General features: G+C 37.6%; 2 protein-coding genes across 2 annotated transcripts; both read left to right on the plus strand.

The window, feature by feature from the left end:
- Nucleotides 1-249: 249 nt before the first annotated feature.
- On the plus strand, nucleotides 250-3,061 carry LOC143451709 (osteoclast-stimulating factor 1-like). Its single transcript, XM_076952427.1, has one exon. The coding sequence runs from the start codon at nucleotides 330-332 to the stop codon at nucleotides 975-977; it is 648 nt and encodes a 215-aa protein (XP_076808542.1). The 5' UTR covers nucleotides 250-329; the 3' UTR covers nucleotides 978-3,061.
- Nucleotides 3,062-7,765: 4,704 nt separating this feature from the next.
- LOC143453549 (copine-3-like) lies at nucleotides 7,766-17,405 on the plus strand. The gene is made up of 12 exons (XM_076954929.1): nucleotides 7,766-8,697; nucleotides 12,334-12,513; nucleotides 12,753-12,827; nucleotides 12,987-13,142; nucleotides 13,682-13,771; nucleotides 13,979-14,155; nucleotides 14,547-14,606; nucleotides 14,715-14,848; nucleotides 15,054-15,160; nucleotides 15,338-15,471; nucleotides 15,905-16,141; nucleotides 16,339-17,405. Exons 1-12 carry the CDS (start codon nucleotides 8,563-8,565, stop codon nucleotides 16,459-16,461), a joined length of 1,608 nt encoding a protein of 535 aa, XP_076811044.1. The 5' UTR covers nucleotides 7,766-8,562; the 3' UTR covers nucleotides 16,462-17,405.
- The last annotated feature ends 1,186 nt before the right edge of the window (nucleotides 17,406-18,591 follow it).

Raw genomic sequence — 18,591 nt, forward strand, 5'->3', positions numbered from 1 at the left:
ATTGAGCTAATAAATTTATTACGGCATAAATGAAGGTGCCTTTGACTAGAAGCCATACAAACACAAAACATTTTTCAAAAAAAATATATATATACTGGCTGTTTATTTGAGTAAAAAACGGTATTAAATAATCTTTAATTGTGTCACAATTTCTCTTTAAAAACATGCCTAATGCCTGCTTTATACAGTATACATGCAAATCAAAAAAATTATGTATGATACTTAAGAATATTTGAATTTGCATCTGCGGTCTAACGTGATAATTATTGTGTTTAGCATTATATACATATATATATAATTTACCGGAAACTGTTAAGAGTGTACAAGAAATGGCCAGACGTGCTGCACCTGCACCTCCAAAACTTGCACCAAAACCTGGTGTCGTGAAAGTTTATAAAGCTATGTGGGCTTACACAGCTCAGCATGTTGATGAATTAACATTTGAAGAGGGTGATCGGATTTACATCACAGACCAGTCTGAATCAGGCTGGTGGAAGGCTACTGTCAAGGGAAAGGCCGGTTTGGTTCCAAGCAATTATGTTGCCGAAGACATAGCTGATGCAATCGATTTTCCACTCCATGAAGCCGCAAAACGTGGCAATCTAAGCTTTCTCCTGGAGTGTCTGGACAACAAGATTGCGATCAATGCTGCCGACAAATCCGGCAGCACCGCTCTCTATTGGGCTGCACATGGTGGTCATGTTGAATGTGTGGACGTGCTCATCAACAACAATTTCATTGAACTTAACCACACTAACAAACTGGGTGATACTCCCCTTCATGCCGCTGCATGGAAGTCCCACCCGGATGTTATCAAGCTCCTGCTCCACAAAGGAGCCAACAACCAGGTTAAAAACAAGGATAATAAAACGCCAATGGACCTTGCATCCGATCCAGAATGTGCAGCTCTTCTTAAACCAAGGGGTCGTGGATCTGTGGGCAGCTCAAACGATGAATATCTTGGAGATTCAGATTGATTCTATATATTCATAGGCTATGGATATATAGGGTCCATTTTTACCTTGTTTTATATGTGGTGACCACGGTATTGTGCCCGATGGACGTAATTTGTTTCGTGGTAAGCTTTCTAAACCGGCATAGTTGTAATTATAATTTAGTATCAAGCTAATAATTATTAAACAAGTTTTCTTTGGTTGGAGTGCGGATGTAAATATCAGATGGGTGCAATCCCAGGGAGCTGTTGTATTATATGGTGGATTTATGCCGGCTAAACCATTTCCAACTTATGCCACCAGTTTAAAACCTGTTGTCAATGCAGTTATATACTATGGCTTCAACTGCTAGTGACCTTGCTTGTCGGGCAGTGCAGATGATAAGTTATTTTGTTAAATTTCGTTATAGTTCTATTGACTGACCAACTCTAAGTTACCATTTTTTATGTGCACTTGTTTTTACTAATTTGTTCTCACATGAAGACAAATGATTATATAGTGAAGACTATTATTGCCCAACTATGTGCGTAAAGCTGGTAATTATCTCACAAACTAGGTTGCGACGATGTGTTGTACTGCATTTAAAGGTGTATTCTTTTAATGCAATATGTATGTAGTTATGTGCTGGTAATCCTAATCTGCAGTGCTTTAAAGGTAATACAGGCTATACAGCAGTCGTCGGTTAACACATCCACCTCAGGCCAGCTGATTTTGGATGTGATAAGCGGTGGTTGTAATAACTGAATAAACAAACAATTCCACTAAACAACCCTGTGGGAGTAAAAATGAAATTATTGAATTTTCTGAATTTATTCAGCTCAGAAAAACTTTTGCAACGAGGTTTGAATGTCTTTCTCAAATGACCATCTACTTCTGCTTTCATAGCACTAATGACTGCTGTTCTAACACCCGGTTTGAATAGATACAGTCCAGGATCGGCTGTTGTTTCATCATAATATTCCGTTTAACGCATTGCAGTTTAAAATAGCCTGTTATTTGAACACAGTTAAGAACAATTGACCTGCATGGGGAATTGAAAGTGAATGTATTAAGCAGTGACTGGATGTGTTATTCGAGGTTTTTATAATGGGGAAGGTATAGGAAAATTCCGTTCCAAGCGATTTGGATGTAATAAACGGTTGGTTGTATTAATCGTGAATGTATTCAGCGGTATCTACTGTATTGAACCTTTGTTGATTGCTTTCCTAAACAGGCTAGTGATTCATTTAATTACCTGTAATATATTTGCAGCCAGTAATTCTCAATTTGAAGATCATAAGACAATAAGATTTGTTTATTCTTAGTAGATAACACTAAGCATGATGAAGTTCAGTTTTCCTTCGAACATTAATTTTCCGTTATGTATACATATATTAATATTAGTCTGAACATAGTTGCTTTATTTGAGCATACTGTTTTATTGAGGATCCGTTGAAATGATAGCAAGATCGTTGGCTCTGTGGTGGTAATTGCGGTTTGCGATGTACCATATGAACATATTTTTTTGCAATTTGTGTATTTGTTTTGATGTGTATTATATTCAACTTCGAACTTTTTATGCACTTATCATATACGTGTCATCGTTAATCATGTGTTTGGCGAGTGGTAATTTCAATATACCCAGGAATTGCATAGCCCTTGCGTAATTCCTACTGCAACCAACTAAGTTGTACAGCCACCATTTCCGTGTACAGTCTATTTCAATTCCCTGTAGGTTGAGTTGTTATGTATGGTGACCTTTTTGGCATACGGTATCACTTCATGATTTTCGCATGTCTCAAGTAATGACTAACTTTAATCTGGACATGCGCATTCCATGTTTACCTATTCATACGCGGAATCTAAAATGTCATATATTACATGAAGAGTTGTTCTTTGTTTTCGGTGCTCAGTTTATTACTTGGGTTAAGCAAACTACAGAGGCCCCCACCGACCTAAAGATTGTGAAAGATATCCGTCATATGTTGGATAGCGCGGTTAAATATTAGCTCATTTTTCAAACGCCTTGTTCGATTTTTATTTGTGATGTGTACACTCCTGTTATTGAATGTATGTCTGTGTTATGCTTAAGAGTATATATAGAATAAATGTTTCTTCGAAAAATGGTATTAATATTTATCACGTATAAATTCAGACGTGCTGAAAGCCTTTTCTAAGAAATAATAACAACACATTATATGTTTGCGGAAATTTTATAAACTTTATTTTTATGACCGTTGAAGTAGTACCGTTCACGCGTCAGTTTCGATTTCGTAGCCCTATATATTTTGAGGTTATTGCATACAGATTCCAACACGTGAGTTATACCACCAGTGATTTATGAGCCGTACTCAAAACCGGGAAATAGCACATCAATTGACGTCACGTTAGTCGAAAATGCTCAAGCTCTGCCAAACCACAATTCGCTTGAGGAAACGATAGGGGGCCGGTGTTAAGAAACGTGACCTGTTTCATGCAACAGCTTTGCTGTCGTAATAAAGCTATTTGCGATGCAACTGAAGGCGTGAAGTGCTTCCGCCGAGTAACCTTTACACACATTTAGCCGTGGTATTTTAAAATGATGGGTAGTATTTTCGTTAATTCAAAGACCTTACGGTTAACGATTGGGCAAAATGTTTGATCGTTTGCGTTTGGATACTTGAAGTTAAACATATGGTTTTAGTCGCTTTGGGTACAAACGCGCTGGCTGTTTTGCTCACGCGCATTGTTGTCTTACTGAAGGTTTCGAACCGTTCTATTTTTCAAGTAGGCTAAAACGTCGTTAATTTGCGTCACAACGTATTAGCAACACTTGTACGGCCCAAAATAAGGAGCAATTCATAGGAGCACTTCCTGTATTTAGTAGGCAAAACAATGTAAAAACACAGGGACTTGTTTCCCATAAAGGTACGTTTTAAACAGTTCTTCCAATTTTGATGAAGCCAAGATCAGGCTAAGCATAGGCATTAGTTTCGCGGTAACTTTGTACAAAACAGAGTAAAAATAAAATGCACATTTTGAAGGTTAATGAGACCACATTTAATCCAAATACCGAAACATGTCCAATATATCTATGTATACGTTCTTTATGGCAACAGCCCAGTGTACAAATGATACTGACGCAGCGAACATCAATCGACAATGGAAGTCGGAAACATGGCACGTGAGATATTCGCGAATGTCACGTGATTGCGAGCTGCAATATCCTACAAGGCTAAAATCACTCAGATTCTGAGGCTAAGGAAGAATTAAGAAGCCTGTGGTTCTTCAACCCGCATTTCAACCACACTGCTCAAAAGAACACCACCCACGTCAAAGCAAAGGCGAGCAACAAAGCCAGTTTGCGTAACCAGAGTTTTATTTACGGAGGCAAACATGTCCAGAATAAGACCCCGGAGAGGTTTGTCGTTAAATGTATGATTTGCTTAGCTCAAAAAATGTTTTTTGCTTGAATTCGAGAAAATTTACGGAGGCCTCGTTTGCCTCAATATAGCTACGACCTAGAATGTTGAATTATTGCGGTTATTTGGAAAAAATCAAAAAATATTATTACATTTGCATTCTTGGAATACCAGGAAACTTTGAGATATAAAATCGGGAAATGGAAATTCAAAGAGTACAATAAAACTCTAAAATCTCAAACCGGGACACTGGTTGACAAACCTTATTCTACAGCCTATCTATGCCCTATGTACAGTAGGTGTGGCCAATATGCTTATACTGTTGGTGTATGTTATATCGAAAGTACAACTTGAATCAATGTAATGTATGTAGTTTTTCTTATAACATTAAATAATTATGTTCAGTAAATGAATTAAAGTAGTCTGCAAAAACATCAAATTCGTCCCAGTTAACCTATTTAGAAGAGGCTATATCTTTTAGAGTTTAGACCATATGACATATGAGCTATATTTTTCCATATTGCATTTTAAACTGTAGGCTTTATTATCCGATTTATTGCGCAACATTGCTGTGTTTTATCGCCACCTCGTGAGAAAATTAAAAAAATAATTCCCCGCTCACCGTCCGCAATGTTTTATAAGAGATTTTATGTACCCAAAGCAGCTGCATCACATTGGTTGTATTCACCATTCACATAACGTTGTTGATTTCTAAATTTATGGCACTTTTATTTAATTTGTTATAGTTCATTAAAGACTTTATTTGTCACAATCATCGTTTAAACTACTGTTTTATTAAGCTACACATTCTTTCTCATCTACGACATGTACCAAGTAGATAGGTCGCTTGTCCGTTTTTAACTGTTGGCCTACAATTACGTCACTATGTTATTGCTTGCATTTGTTTTCCATACGTTTTTACCTATAAGGCCACCATTCTTCTTCTTTGTATGAGCGGGCTACCCGGACACCAAACTCACAAGTCGCAGAGTTTGTCCCTCCCCGTTCGTACAGCGGGCAATGAAAGTCGGCTTCGGAGTTTCAAGTTTCAAAGCTGTGAAGTCTAAGAGAAATTTCCTGCCACTTTGCATTTGTGAAGCGATTTAAGCATTTAAGCGCTCCATATTTATACTATTATATAGAATCGGATATTCCAGATCCAAAACAAATACTCACCGTGGTAAAACAGCCATTAATTGAAGTATTTCAATCCTGTTTTTAACGATGTTGACCAAATCGTATATAAAAGCACTTCATATGTTTAAAATGCTCCTTTTGTTACCTGGTTGATTTTTGTCCGTTTACGCAGCGTTGGCGCTTATAGGCTAAGTGGATAACCTATACTTCGCTTATATCAAGGTAATCCTCAATTCAAGGTAACTTAGTTTGTTCCGGCGGCAAGGTGCTTTTGAGCTTACAAAGTAATCTGTTTACATTCGACTAAAACAGTATTTACTTTTCGCGTAAACTGCAGACGTGAACCAAAGATCGCGTTGGTCTGCGTAAGATTACGCTTTACGCACAAATAATTTTGCCAAGTTTGCAAAGTGACGCACAGTCTTGTTAATGGGCGTTGTCTGGCCAGTAAATACTTCTAGGGCCGCTAAGTTAATTATAAGCGGCTTATTTGATAAGAGATACAACAGGGCGTAGCATGAACTATCGGAAGTTGGGTTTGCCTTATTCAACTTTAAGGTTTATTGAAAATTAAAAAAGCTTAGCAGACTAGCAAGAGCTCTTTCAAGCTTCAAATATCGAGGTTGCAAACTTGTGTTAAGACGTCGACGACATACATGGCCAGCAAAAAGAGTAGGTTGCAAAACCGCTGTTTTCAAACATTTTGCCAAAGTTGTTGGCACGTACGTAAGTAACGTTATAACTTATAAGCTATACTAGTGTGTTGGTGAATTCGGGTGCACAGATATCACTATGGCAGAGTTGTCCGGAGTACATAAATTAGCCGTTAAACTAAAAAGAACAGCTAAGGTATGTGCATTCGGTTTGGTAAAAGGTTGCACCTAAGCGCAGTCAATTTCACATGCACACAAGTCGCTTATAGATCATTTTGGCAAAGGTACCCATGGGCAATTTTACTGTCATGTTGATAGCTTTAACAACAAATTAGACGTTTGAAATCACGAATATGTTATTCTTTCAGCCAACCATGAACTACGTGCAATACAGTATTGAGGGAGAGGGGCAGCTTTTCAGGATTGTTTTAAGTGTCATCGTCCAACAAACAATAAAATTACATCCTCGTCTGACATTTTTTGCTGTAAACGATTGCTAAAATTTGCAACCAGATAAAAGTTTATCCATTTTGACCAGGTTTAAGTCAGCAATTAATGATGTTCCATCAAAAACTGAAATCTACGCCATGCCAGTGTTCTTTTCAAGCCTGATTCGAGTTCAGCGTTGATAAATTGCACGCAACGCTGACAAACTAGACAGAAAAAATGCTATTTATTTCTCTCTGAGGTTATGTTCGTTTGCCGAAATGTCTGTGCTGTGCTGCAAAAAGTGCCGTCGTAGCAAATAAGAATCTAATAGCTCATAATGAACTCGCAAAAGTGTGATGTTAATGTGCAGAATGCACAGTGCATTATGCTGCATAACGAACAGAAAAGTAAACTTGTCCCCCGCCTATTGGCCATTTGAACACTGTTAGATTGATATTTCTACGTCTTGTGACAAGTGTAGCCGAAATAGACGTTAATATCACATAAAACGTAAAAAAACGCAAGCTACCCCTAAGCTGAAGTTTTACACTGTACAGCGTTTACGCAGTTATACAGCTTCAAACTGTGTTGCAAAATACAACCAACTAGAACAAGCAGTACGTAACGCTGCGTGCGTAGCGTATAGTTTGGTGTTAAAAATAACAAAAATACGTCATAGTGTTGCAATAAAACTATGCGTTAAGTTGTATTTGTCTATCTGCTGCTTTCCGATTAAATAAATGCGGGTTTAAAACTTTGTTTTTTATTCCGATAATGAATAAAACGTGACAGGGAACGAAGCAAGTTTAGTTTGGTCAGTTCAAAGCACAATGTTACATTTGAACAGCAAGCTTGTGCTTTTGTTTTCAATGTTAGCAACCCAACTGGACGCTGTTCCTGTTGTCATCCATACAAAAATAGCCAAAACAATTGACGGCCATTAATTAGCGCACGTTTGACACCGCATTTGGCGAAGATAAGCTATCCGATATGTTGCATCAGTTTTGTTATGTTGATATTAGTTTTCGTGACCCCAGTAGCAACAACTATCACTTTTCTTGCTGAAAGTTGTTTCAGAAGGAAAACAGCGTTAATATTTTTGATATCCACTTTACATTGTGTACAGCTTTGTGTTAAAGCAACAGAAAAGTTTCATTGTTAGCCAGCTGCATACGCTGATTAAACCTTGTATATACAGGTATCGGTAAAGTGCTGATATGATCGTAGGCTACGTATTATATTGAACTTAAAGCGACAAAAGAAGTTGCTCTCTCCAAGTCTGAATCGAGCAAGACAAGAATGAAATGAATAATTAAAGAGGATACATTCCAGTCTAAAGATATAGATCCCTTTCTTTTCATGGCAGTTTGATCGTAAACTTGGGTTCTGGAACAACTTACAAAAAGGCCCAATCGTTTACTGATGCAGGATTAGCCCTTTTCATTGTCCATAGCACTTGTCTACAGATACACGAAAAGAATATGTTGGCGTGCTGTGTGGGTTGAAGTCAATTGTGGTAGCCAGAGAAGGCCAAGATTGTGGCATAATATCCGTGAAACATTGTTTCTCGATGTACCCTACCGTAGGCTTATAAGTTAAATCAAAGAATATTGAATAATACTGTGTATCACAATTATGGACAATAAACGGTTTAAACTTTAAAGTGTACTCTTAGACGTTAAATCTGTATGGATTTACGATAGTCCCTAGTGCCCTGGAATTAAAAATTTATGTTTGCAACTGTAGCGACAGCTTTTGTATTTCTGAATTTTCATCTAGGCTTAAATGATTTAGCTAGAGATATGTGTAGTTTATTGCATGTGAGAGCATTTAAGCAGCTCGATTTGTGCATGCTGTACGGAAGTAAAGTCAGTCTATACTCTGTTACGCCGTTACTAATATTGCCACGTTTTTCGTATATCGTGATTACAGGTACAGCTGACAGGCATACAATATTTTATTTCATCAATTAGTTTGCTAATGCGTTAAGTTAACTTTGGTCCTAGTGGCATGATGGTGAACCCTATGATGATGCGCATTGAGTTGCGCTTCTCTTGCAACAATCTGCTTCCTGCTGACGTCATGTCACCCCCTGACCCAATAATCGTAGTGAAGCAAAGAGACAACTTTGGAAAGTTTCACGAGGTTGGTACGAGAAAGAGGCTATCTAAGTTATTTCTAAGTCAGAATAACATAAACTCTACCATTGCCCACATTTGACTAAAGATGCTTCGGTATGTACCAGTTTCGTGGTCAACGTGCAGGCATAAGTTGTACCATGTACGCTTGTAATGATATAATTTGTCGTCACACATGACAGCCTTCCACAAATGTGATGACTGTTTCGATCTTTTATTTCGATTTTTTATTATCTTATTAAAATCTTGATAAAGTCTAACGGATTGCGATACTGCCTGCCATGGATTTATAAGACTCTGCTTACGTGCTTCAGTTTACAGAACAAAGCCTGTGCGACGCATAGGGAAGTGTAAAAACGTCAGTCAGTTTGCCTGCCTTGAATGTACGTCGTTTGTCATTTAAACAGTGACGTTCAGGCATTTTTTGTGACGCACGAACACATAAAATCACTTTCATGATTTAAGACGAATAATGTTACAAGCAACTGTTCCTCGCTGCTCATTTCAAAAAACAATTTCATTAGTTTCCAATTATAATATTGAAAGTCTGAAACGATGCCAAGCTTGCCACAATGCATTTGAGCAGGAAAATGTGTTATCTGAGCATTTCACATTTTACTAAGTACCGTGTAAGCAAGTTTCTGTGCAGCATATTGTAGACAAGCAATGTTATGTGAAGCCACGAAATCAGGTTTTTCGCAACATAATGATTTTTATTTCTGTGTTGCCGACTGCTGTGTTGTGTTACCTACAACATGACACAACGTTTTGCCCATTAAATAGAGTGTCAACCATGCACTATGCGTAACACTTCATACTTGAAAACTATAGTTTTAGGGTGATTGTTTACCTTGAAAGGTGATATAGGCGCTTCACTTCAAAATTTATGAAATTCATTAAAATGAGTCAATGTCCGGCATTATAAGCTGGCAAACGTGGACCAATGTTTCTTTAGGCCACTTCACACAAAAACGATTGAACGTCCCTCAAACGTGAGCAAGGTCACCAACACCATTCCCGTGGATGTTTTCCGACGTACTATACTGTATGTTAATTTGACGTAGCGAACGTAATACCGACGACAAAGCACCGCTTTTAAAACACACACGACATTCAGCAAACATTAAATAGTTCGGTAACAATGATATATTGGTCAGGTATATTCAGACGTATACTATTTGAATAGCATTGTGCGACATTTTACAATGGGCGTGTTCGAAACGTTAACCTTGCTGTGCACACACATGACTTTGTTATTAAAGTTATGCCGACCTATCTCGAACTTCCTTTTTGTCTCGTTAGGTTAAAAATGATTTGAATTTCTTCTAATTTAGTAATTTTAGATACACAAAGGTTTGAATGATTTACAATACTGTATCCCGTATGACTTGTAAACTTAAATCCTTTCAAGCTTTGGATTAAAGTATAGTTCTCTGGCAAGTCTGGTTTAGATTTAGAGGTCTGCAGTGTAAATACATATATTTTGCATTGCTGGACGGCAAAGATCGTTGGTGACCCAATTCTTATCAAGAATGCGATTTTATTGGTTTAGCTTTGATGTCATAACATTCCAAACGCCAACATTACGTTTTTCAATTTGTGCGCCTGCGTGCGACCTATAGCGGAATAGGTCAACTTCCTTTTATACGAGTGTTACGTTATTACTGTCTTCACTCTTAGATTTATAGGCATATCTTTCATTTAAAACAGTTTTGGTGAGGTTTCGATCGCACAGCTCATCTCAGGAGCTCCAATGTAGAATATGATCGTGCAACTTCCTGTCGGACACAGGTCGAAAAGACACAAGTGCTCAATCAAGCACGAAGAAGAGGTTTGGTGACACTTAATCACGCGACACTTAATCACGCGACGCTTAATCACCGACACATGATCACTAGGACATTTAATCACGCGACTCTTAATCACGCGACACATAATCACTAGGACATTTAATCACGCGACACATAATCACTAGGACATTTAATCACGCGACATTTAATCACACATTTAGAGTATCGGCTACCGTACACACTAGGTAACAATGTCATGCATGGGAAATGTAAGCAACTGCACGAAGATAAACTAAAATCTCGCTTGACAGATAACGGTCAACTGTGTCAACACGATGACTGTCATCGTGTTGGTGATATTTCTGGCTAAATAACAAAGAGTTTCTAGCTGGTGGAAGTCAACTTTAAACCAATGTTTTCTGAATTTGACGGTTTAATTTAAATTATCATTAGAATTGTCGCGATACCCATCTATGCGTATATGTGGTGTACTTCGCTTTTGCAAAACTTTGTTTTAAGAAAGGTAATAGGTAAAAAGTTTTTTCTTCACGTCAGAACCGTTTTGATGGTACTTTGATCAAGAGCTTCGGTGACAATAGAATAATGTTACATATTACATAGGTTATACGTAGCAATGCAAAATGACATGTTATTTCCTGATTGGCTAATGTGTTTGTATAAAAACTAAGGTTTGGTTAAAATCTCCTCTTCTTGTCTCTACACATAGTATCAGTTTTACCTTCTGGACTGTTCATTACTGAATTGGAGTTATAGTTTTGTTTAAATGTGAAAAGATGATGAAAATGTTTCTAATGTGATACAACTTACTTCGGACAATATAACAATTAGACTTTATGAAGCTGGTGTTGATTTAAAGAAACATTATAGAGAAAGCCGGCGAAACGGAGTCAAAGACAATTGTCGGGGAGTTCAAAAAGAAAGGCTAATAGCCTTTGGCTTTAGGCCAACCTTAAAAGCAATCCACATCGCCATCCCCACAGAGAGATGCACACGAGCTTGAATTACTGAATTTTCCTCACGCTTTTCCGACATTCGTTCTCTACAAAATAAATTCATGCTATTCAGTACTCCATTTGATGTGGACGCCAATACCATTCTCGAAAAATTTCAAATGGACCTTATTCAAGTGTGAATACATATATTTTGCTCTTTTTGTGATTGGTATGATTGAGATTGCAGCAATGTAGCGTAATATACTGAAGTGAGTGTGAATTATAGTATTAATGAAAGTTCCGGCCCGCCAAAGAGTTGTACACTCGACATTTGGCCTGTGACTAGCAAAAGGTTGCCGACCCCTGCTATAGACAAAGGCGCTGTCCAAGTGCTGTAGCATCCAAGTGATTATGTGTCGCGTGATTAAATGTCGCGTGATTAAGTATCCAAATCGCGTGATTAAATGTCCTAGTGATTATGTGTCGCGTGATTAAGTGTCCTAGTGATTATGTGTCGGTGATTAAGTGTCGCGTGATTAAGTGTCGCGTGATTAACTGTCGGTACACCGAAAAAGCGTAATCGGCCGCAAGTGAAAACGCAACGAACCTCACAGCAAAAATAAGTGAACACGTGTATCAAACAAATCACCACGTACAGTACATTTGGAAATTTGCTGTTTTTTTTTGTTTATACAGTCGTGTGCAAATTGATGGACTCAAGCAGCAAAAACGCACAATTTTTGTTTTTCACAGTTTTCTTTATTTACTTTCCACAATATGTTTTAAAACCCGGTATTAATAACTTGTGCGACCACCTTGATTCTTCAGCACCTCTTTCACGTGATTTCTTTCACTGATTATATTCGTGGTTGGAATTTAGAATGTGCATTTTTGCTGCAGATCGGACGGACGGAAAAAATAAAAAACACGTACAATCCCACATTCAGTACCCCTGTTGAAATCGATTACTGCTTTGAAGAAATCCAGTGTTTGAAATTTGCCGTCTATGACATAGACAATGATTCACCGGCATTGGACGATGATGATGGGCTGGGAAAAGCCATACTCACACTCGGACAGGTTTCGTATTATTTAAAATCTTGTCACAGAAACTTTATCATCACGTCCAATGATTAACCACCCGTTTTGTAACCTATCACTGTATATGAGCGAACTCGATTGTACAGTTAGCATAAAATCAAATGCAACCTTTTACGCCGTTATTTACCGTGATCTTGTTTGGCTTTTGGAGTTCGGTCGGACGAAAAAGTCGGATAAAGTTAAAAGTTTAGATTTTCGTTAATCGTCGGCAATTACAGGTTGTTTCCACCAGAGAGCTCACAAGCAAATTGTCCAAGCAAAATCCATCAGCTAAGGAACCATGCACTATAACCGTAAGTTACCGTACTTTGGGTTATTTTCGTGTCAAACGGCTAATCATGTACTGTAACTTGTAGTTTTTCCTATGTAGGGCTTACTAAGATGAAACATATTACATGTCATTTATTCATACATTTTTCCGAAACTTTCCATGACAAAAGTCTTCCTGATAGATCTCGGCCACCGAAGTTACTGATATCAACGAAATGGAATTTTCTGTGCGTGCCGAAGGATTGGACAAGAAAGACTTACTTGGAAAATCCGACCCTTATATGGAAATCTACAGGATCGAAGGAGATGGCAAAGATACACTTGTGCATAAGACAGAGGTGGTACAATTAGACCAGTGTTTCTCAAACTTTTTCCGATCGCGTACCACTCATTCGTTTTTTTTGCTACACTGCGTACCACCTGGCTCCTGAATGACTTATTTTACTCAAATGTACCTGTATTTATAGTTATTACCGTTATTACTATACCATAACACCAATGAATAACAAGAAAACACAATTTAATTTGATAAATGCAACTGTTTCTTCTGCTCAAGCTTGTCTATCCAGGGTAACACATTACTCACAGCACATCGAAAATCATGTTCAGCGGTACGCGGTACCACTTAAAAAGCTCTCGCGTACCGCTAGTGGTACGCGTACCACAGTTTGAGAACCACTGAATTAGACTAACAGTTACATAATTTTGCTATTGGTTGGGTTGCTACCTTTTTATTTCTGCTAGCGATATTCTTTGTGCATAAGAGACATAAATGTGTTAAATAGAATATAACCTAATTGTTTAATTGCAATTAAAAACTGATTTGCACGAACACTGTCAACTCATTCTTTTACTACTTTCAATAACACCATTTTAGGTTATCAAAAACACGTTAAAACCAAAATGGGCTCCGTTTTCGGTTCGCATACAAAACTTGTGTCAAGGCGACTTCGACAGAGCGATCAAGGTAAACATTCCATTTTATAAAATCATACTGTTACTTTTTCCATAACATACGAGGTAGTTGCAGTAAAACTTTGATTCTGATTTACAAAAACACAAAAATTACATTCCAAATCCGATTTATAATTCAAATAAAGTCGGATAGGACAGTTCGAATGACTTCTTGGTCTTATATAACGCCGCCAATGAGACTTTCATTCATATGCTACAGTTCAAAGTTTTTGACTACGATAGCGGTGGTGACCATGATCTGATCGGCGAGTGCGAAGCCTCTCTGTCTTTTGCCACTGGCTCAGAAGACACCACTCTGAATCTCATTAATCCGAAGAAGAAAGCACAAAAAAAGAACTACAAGAAATCGGGAAAATTGACATTTGTTAGCTGCAAGGTAAGATGCCGAACTTACATTTCAATTTTAGAATTTGAAATTGTAATGTTGCATACTGTTTGGAATACTTCCTGTGGATCAGTTTAAATTGTTAATATGAAAATGTAGCTAATATTAGTTGCAACACTATTTTAATTTAACAATATTTGCGTTCTTGTTGCATTAGTTACCTTAGATACGATACGGTGTTATTTACAAACCTACATTTTGGTATTAAGGCCTAATATCTACTGCACATTAGCCACATCATCTATACAGTAACTGCATTATGGTACTTAGAATAGTCTCTTCTTGTTCTGTGCGTCTGCTTTGATAGGCCGGCAGGTTATTAATTATTATATATCGCCTTTAAAACAGTTATTAAAGAAACGCTTTTATTTTTTTGACATAGCTTGTGAAGAAATTCTCGTTTCTGGATTACGTTTTTGGTGGATGCCAAATTAATTTTACGGTTTGTAGAAAATGTCATTTCGCGTTATACAAATATTCCTTTTCCGTGTTATTTACTTGCGTAGCCTACTTGATCATTTACTACAATTTACTTTTAGTTTATTTTTAGTGTGGTATTGATTTTACCGGCTCAAACGGGGACCCGAGGCAATCTTCATCACTGCATTACTTTGGTAGCACAAACCCGAACGAATACGCGCAAGCGATTCAGGCGGTCGGTTATGTTATCCAGGACTATGACAGGTAGCCATGGTTACGTGCGTAACACTATTGTATTTTTTCTATTTAACAATTGTATGCTTAAAACCGTTTTAACGTATTAGTTTATCTAAAATTATTTGCATTATTGAAACATGTGTTTGTTTGCGAGCTTATTCCATGGACCTGTTTACGATGTTGAAAAATCATCATTAATTTGTCATATCTTAACTTTTCCGTTTCTTTCCAGTGACAAGTTATTTCCAGCGTTTGGTTTTGGGGCAAAAATACCTCCTGAAAATGAAATTTCACACGAGTTTGCTCTCAATTTTAACCCACAGAATCCTTATTGTGCAGGTAACTATCTTACACATTACATTTGAAGTTGATCATTTACACTTAATCTGCAGTTTTTGTACTGCTTGTAACAATCGTAACAAACAAAAAACCAAGTTTCATAAACACAATATAGGCAATAAACATCATCAAAAGTTCTATGATAGAAGGACATGTCATTTTTTCTTGTGCCAACAGGTGTCGGAGGCTTGTTAGAAGCGTATCAAAACGCAATAAGGACAGTTAAGCTGTGGGGGCCGACGAACCTATCACCCATCATCAATCACGTTGCCAGATTCGCTGCTGAAGCTCAAGCAAAACCCGAGGCAACGGTAAAAATAGTGTCAGCCTAATAATATTACTGTATAAGTGCATAGCATAAAAAGAAGTTATATATTTCGAAACGTACCATTAGTCTTTTACTGATGTGGAGCAAAGTGTCCAACATGACCCAGACCGTTTGCACCGAATAGGCCTAAAGCCAAAAAATGCTGTTTGCTGGTAGTTTATCATAAGTATTTTACATAGCATTGGCATAATCACCTGCAAGCACCAAACGTTTAGTACCTTTGGTTGATAAATATACATTGCGTATTACCTACGGTTGGTTAAAACTACCTGTGGTAAGGTAAATGGTGTTCAATCAGTTAGGCTTAATTCCCGTTCAACTGATATTCGAATCACTCACTCTATAGCGTATAACCTATAGCTTTGTTGCAAATAACGACGCATATAAAGTTTTGAAAAATCATGTCGTATGTTTAGAATTACTTTGTTCTTTTGCTGATAACGGATGGAGTGGTGACGGATATGGATGAAACGAGGAGAGCAATTGTCGCCGCATCCCAACTCCCGATGTCGATCATTATCATTGGAGTTGGAAACGCCGACTTCACCGCAATGGAGTTCTTGGACGGAGACACGGGTGCCCTTAAAGACAAGGAAGGTCGTCAGGCGATCAGAGACATTGTGCAGTTTGTTCCCTTTAGGAAGTTTAAAATGGTGAGTTTTTGCAGATGGAACTTTTTGTTTTTGCTGCACTGACACATTGACCATAAGTATATTCTGATAAATGTTGCTATAATCAAGTTTGAGTGATAAGAAACGTAGTTTAAGTAAAAAAACTCAGGCAAGTGGGTTTTACCCAGACAGGTATAACTGACGTCAAATAACTGCTTTTTATTTTTACTCTCTTCCAGGTAACTTCTTCAACGCTTTCTAACCATGTGCTCAGGGAAGTTCCTAAGCAAGTCGTTGACTATTTCAGCATGAGAAAACTTCAGCCTGGTGTCGCTACGCACCTAAATCATGTTTCCGAGTAGGCTGTGGCTGCTTTTTTGTTATTACCATCACCGCCCTGCCACCTCAGTTGTTTGAAAAACACAATTCGATCAATTCGTCCGCATTGCATTACGACATAATTTTTGGCGAAAGTCGTATGACGATTGTTGAACAGCATTGTTTGTCTCATTTTTGCGCTTGCAATATTAACGCACTGGCAATGAGGTGAATATTTAAAATCATTTCGATACGTAATTACGTATTGCCCCAATTGTAGTGTAGGCTATTTATGTTCAAAGCAATCTCCTATAAAGTATAAAGCTTACACAGTGCTATAAAAACGGGTTTAGGTTTGGTTACTGTACATAGTTTAACTATTTTGATTACCAACACATACACTGTAAGTATACATACACTGGAAAAACAAAGTTACAATAATGTTCGTGCAGCAAGACCAAGTACTTTATTGGCATATACGGCTAAGTTCGTTATACGAATTAAATCAGATTGATAAAAGATGAAACGAATGCCCCCATCCAAGATAGGACGTAAAACGCTTTTATATAATACTTTTTTATTTCTGAACCATGTTTTTGTCTAAACTTTTCCCCATGTTTTAAATAACGCCTCGGTTCTTCACTTACCTCTATCTTTAAAGTGTAGTCCTCATGATATGCTGGTTCTTCATAAAGCAGCCAGGTAATTTCGTATGTAGGCCTATGTCACTATTAGTCTACCAATAACTTGAGCGTACACTGCAAAAAATGCGATGATTTCACCGCGAATTTTCTTCATAATGAAAATGAATTTGTTTGTAACTGCGTGCTTTTTAACGTTACTGCTGAACAATTGAATTGTTTTGTGACACGTTGCGTGTTTGTGCATTTCATGTTGTCATGTGTATATACTGTACGGTTATAAGCATTTATATCAGAGGTTCTCTTTTTATTTTTCTTTTAACTGAATACAACAACAATAGCATGTGCAGGTGAAATCCAGACGTCGGTTATCGCTGAAGTTAATGCTTTAGTGGTGAACAAATTGGTTGTATGTTCCATGCAAGTACTGTACTATCATTGGTTACAATCCCTGTTATATGCTGTTTTGAGCACAAAAATTCTTTTCCTCACCACCGCATCAAAACTAATTTGGCTGGAACACGAGACAGCAGAGTGGCAATTACTCAAGTCGACTCGAGTCCCTTTTTGTAATGACTTGACTTGAGTACTTCCCTAGAAAATAACTTGAAATACTTGACTCGAGTCAGTATGTGAAAAGACTCAACTCGGTCCTTGTTGATTTATCTCCGCATTAAGGTAAAACGATTTTATCTTTTTTTCGTCCCAACTGATTGAAGTGTAACTTTAAACGAAATTTGTTAACGACCGAGTACGGAACCGCAAAAAGAAGTATATTTCCATAAATTTTAAACGTTTCTTGTTCAGAGAAACAGGTTTCGAATATCAGTTGACTTGACTTCATTCGAATTTAATTTGTCAAATGACTCGAGTCACTACTTCCAAAAGGCTCGACTTGACTTGATTTTTACACTGTAAGGGATTCGACTTGCGTCTTGAGTTTGATTACTTGGTTACGACTCTACAAGACAGGAGCGTGTGGCAACGGGTAGACACTGGAAACCATGGTAGCAATAAAACGAGGGCAAAGGTCCGACTTAAATCGTATAGGAATATGACCAAAACGCTTTGATCAGGGGTTATTTTAACCAACCTATACAATTTAACCCTATATTATAGTGATAGTGCATTGTTTGGTGTAAGAGGTTTGGGTGTATGGGGCTTTAAGAAACTGTCTTCTATTGTAGACCGACCTATTTATCATGCTGATCGAAATCCCAGATATGTTGAAATTCTTCTTGGGTAATGTTTTTCGTGTCTTTAGGAGGTTTAGGTCTCTGTTGCAGCACCAACATCTGCAAAGAAATAATATTTGTTTAAATTCGTTTATAAATTACGCCAAAAGTTGTTTGGTACTGTATTTGCACATAACCATTTTCGCATCACTCAGAAGTACTGATATTCAATAGTGGATAAAGATTCGTACTGTAGCCTGCGGCGTGCTGCCATTGACAGAAAATCGCAAAATTTAATAGTCGCAATACTTCACTTGAATTGCCGCGTCAAAACAACTTTGCTGAGTGATAAGTGATA

Source organism: Clavelina lepadiformis, chromosome 4, assembly GCF_947623445.1.
Source record: "Clavelina lepadiformis chromosome 4, kaClaLepa1.1, whole genome shotgun sequence".
Lineage (NCBI taxonomy): Eukaryota > Metazoa > Chordata > Ascidiacea > Aplousobranchia > Clavelinidae > Clavelina > Clavelina lepadiformis.

Coding starts and splice junctions, on each gene's coding strand:
- LOC143451709 (XM_076952427.1), top strand. CDS start 330: ATGGCCAGACGTGCTGCACCTGCACCTCCAAAACTTGCACCAAAACCT.
- LOC143453549 (XM_076954929.1), top strand. CDS start 8,563: ATGATGGTGAACCCTATGATGATGCGCATTGAGTTGCGCTTCTCTTGC. Junction 8,698..12,333: donor ACTTTGGAAAGTTTCACGAG/GTTGGTACGAGA, acceptor TTTTTGCTGCAG/ATCGGACGGACGGAAAAAAT. Junction 15,161..15,337: donor ACAGAATCCTTATTGTGCAG/GTAACTATCTTA, acceptor TTGTGCCAACAG/GTGTCGGAGGCTTGTTAGAA.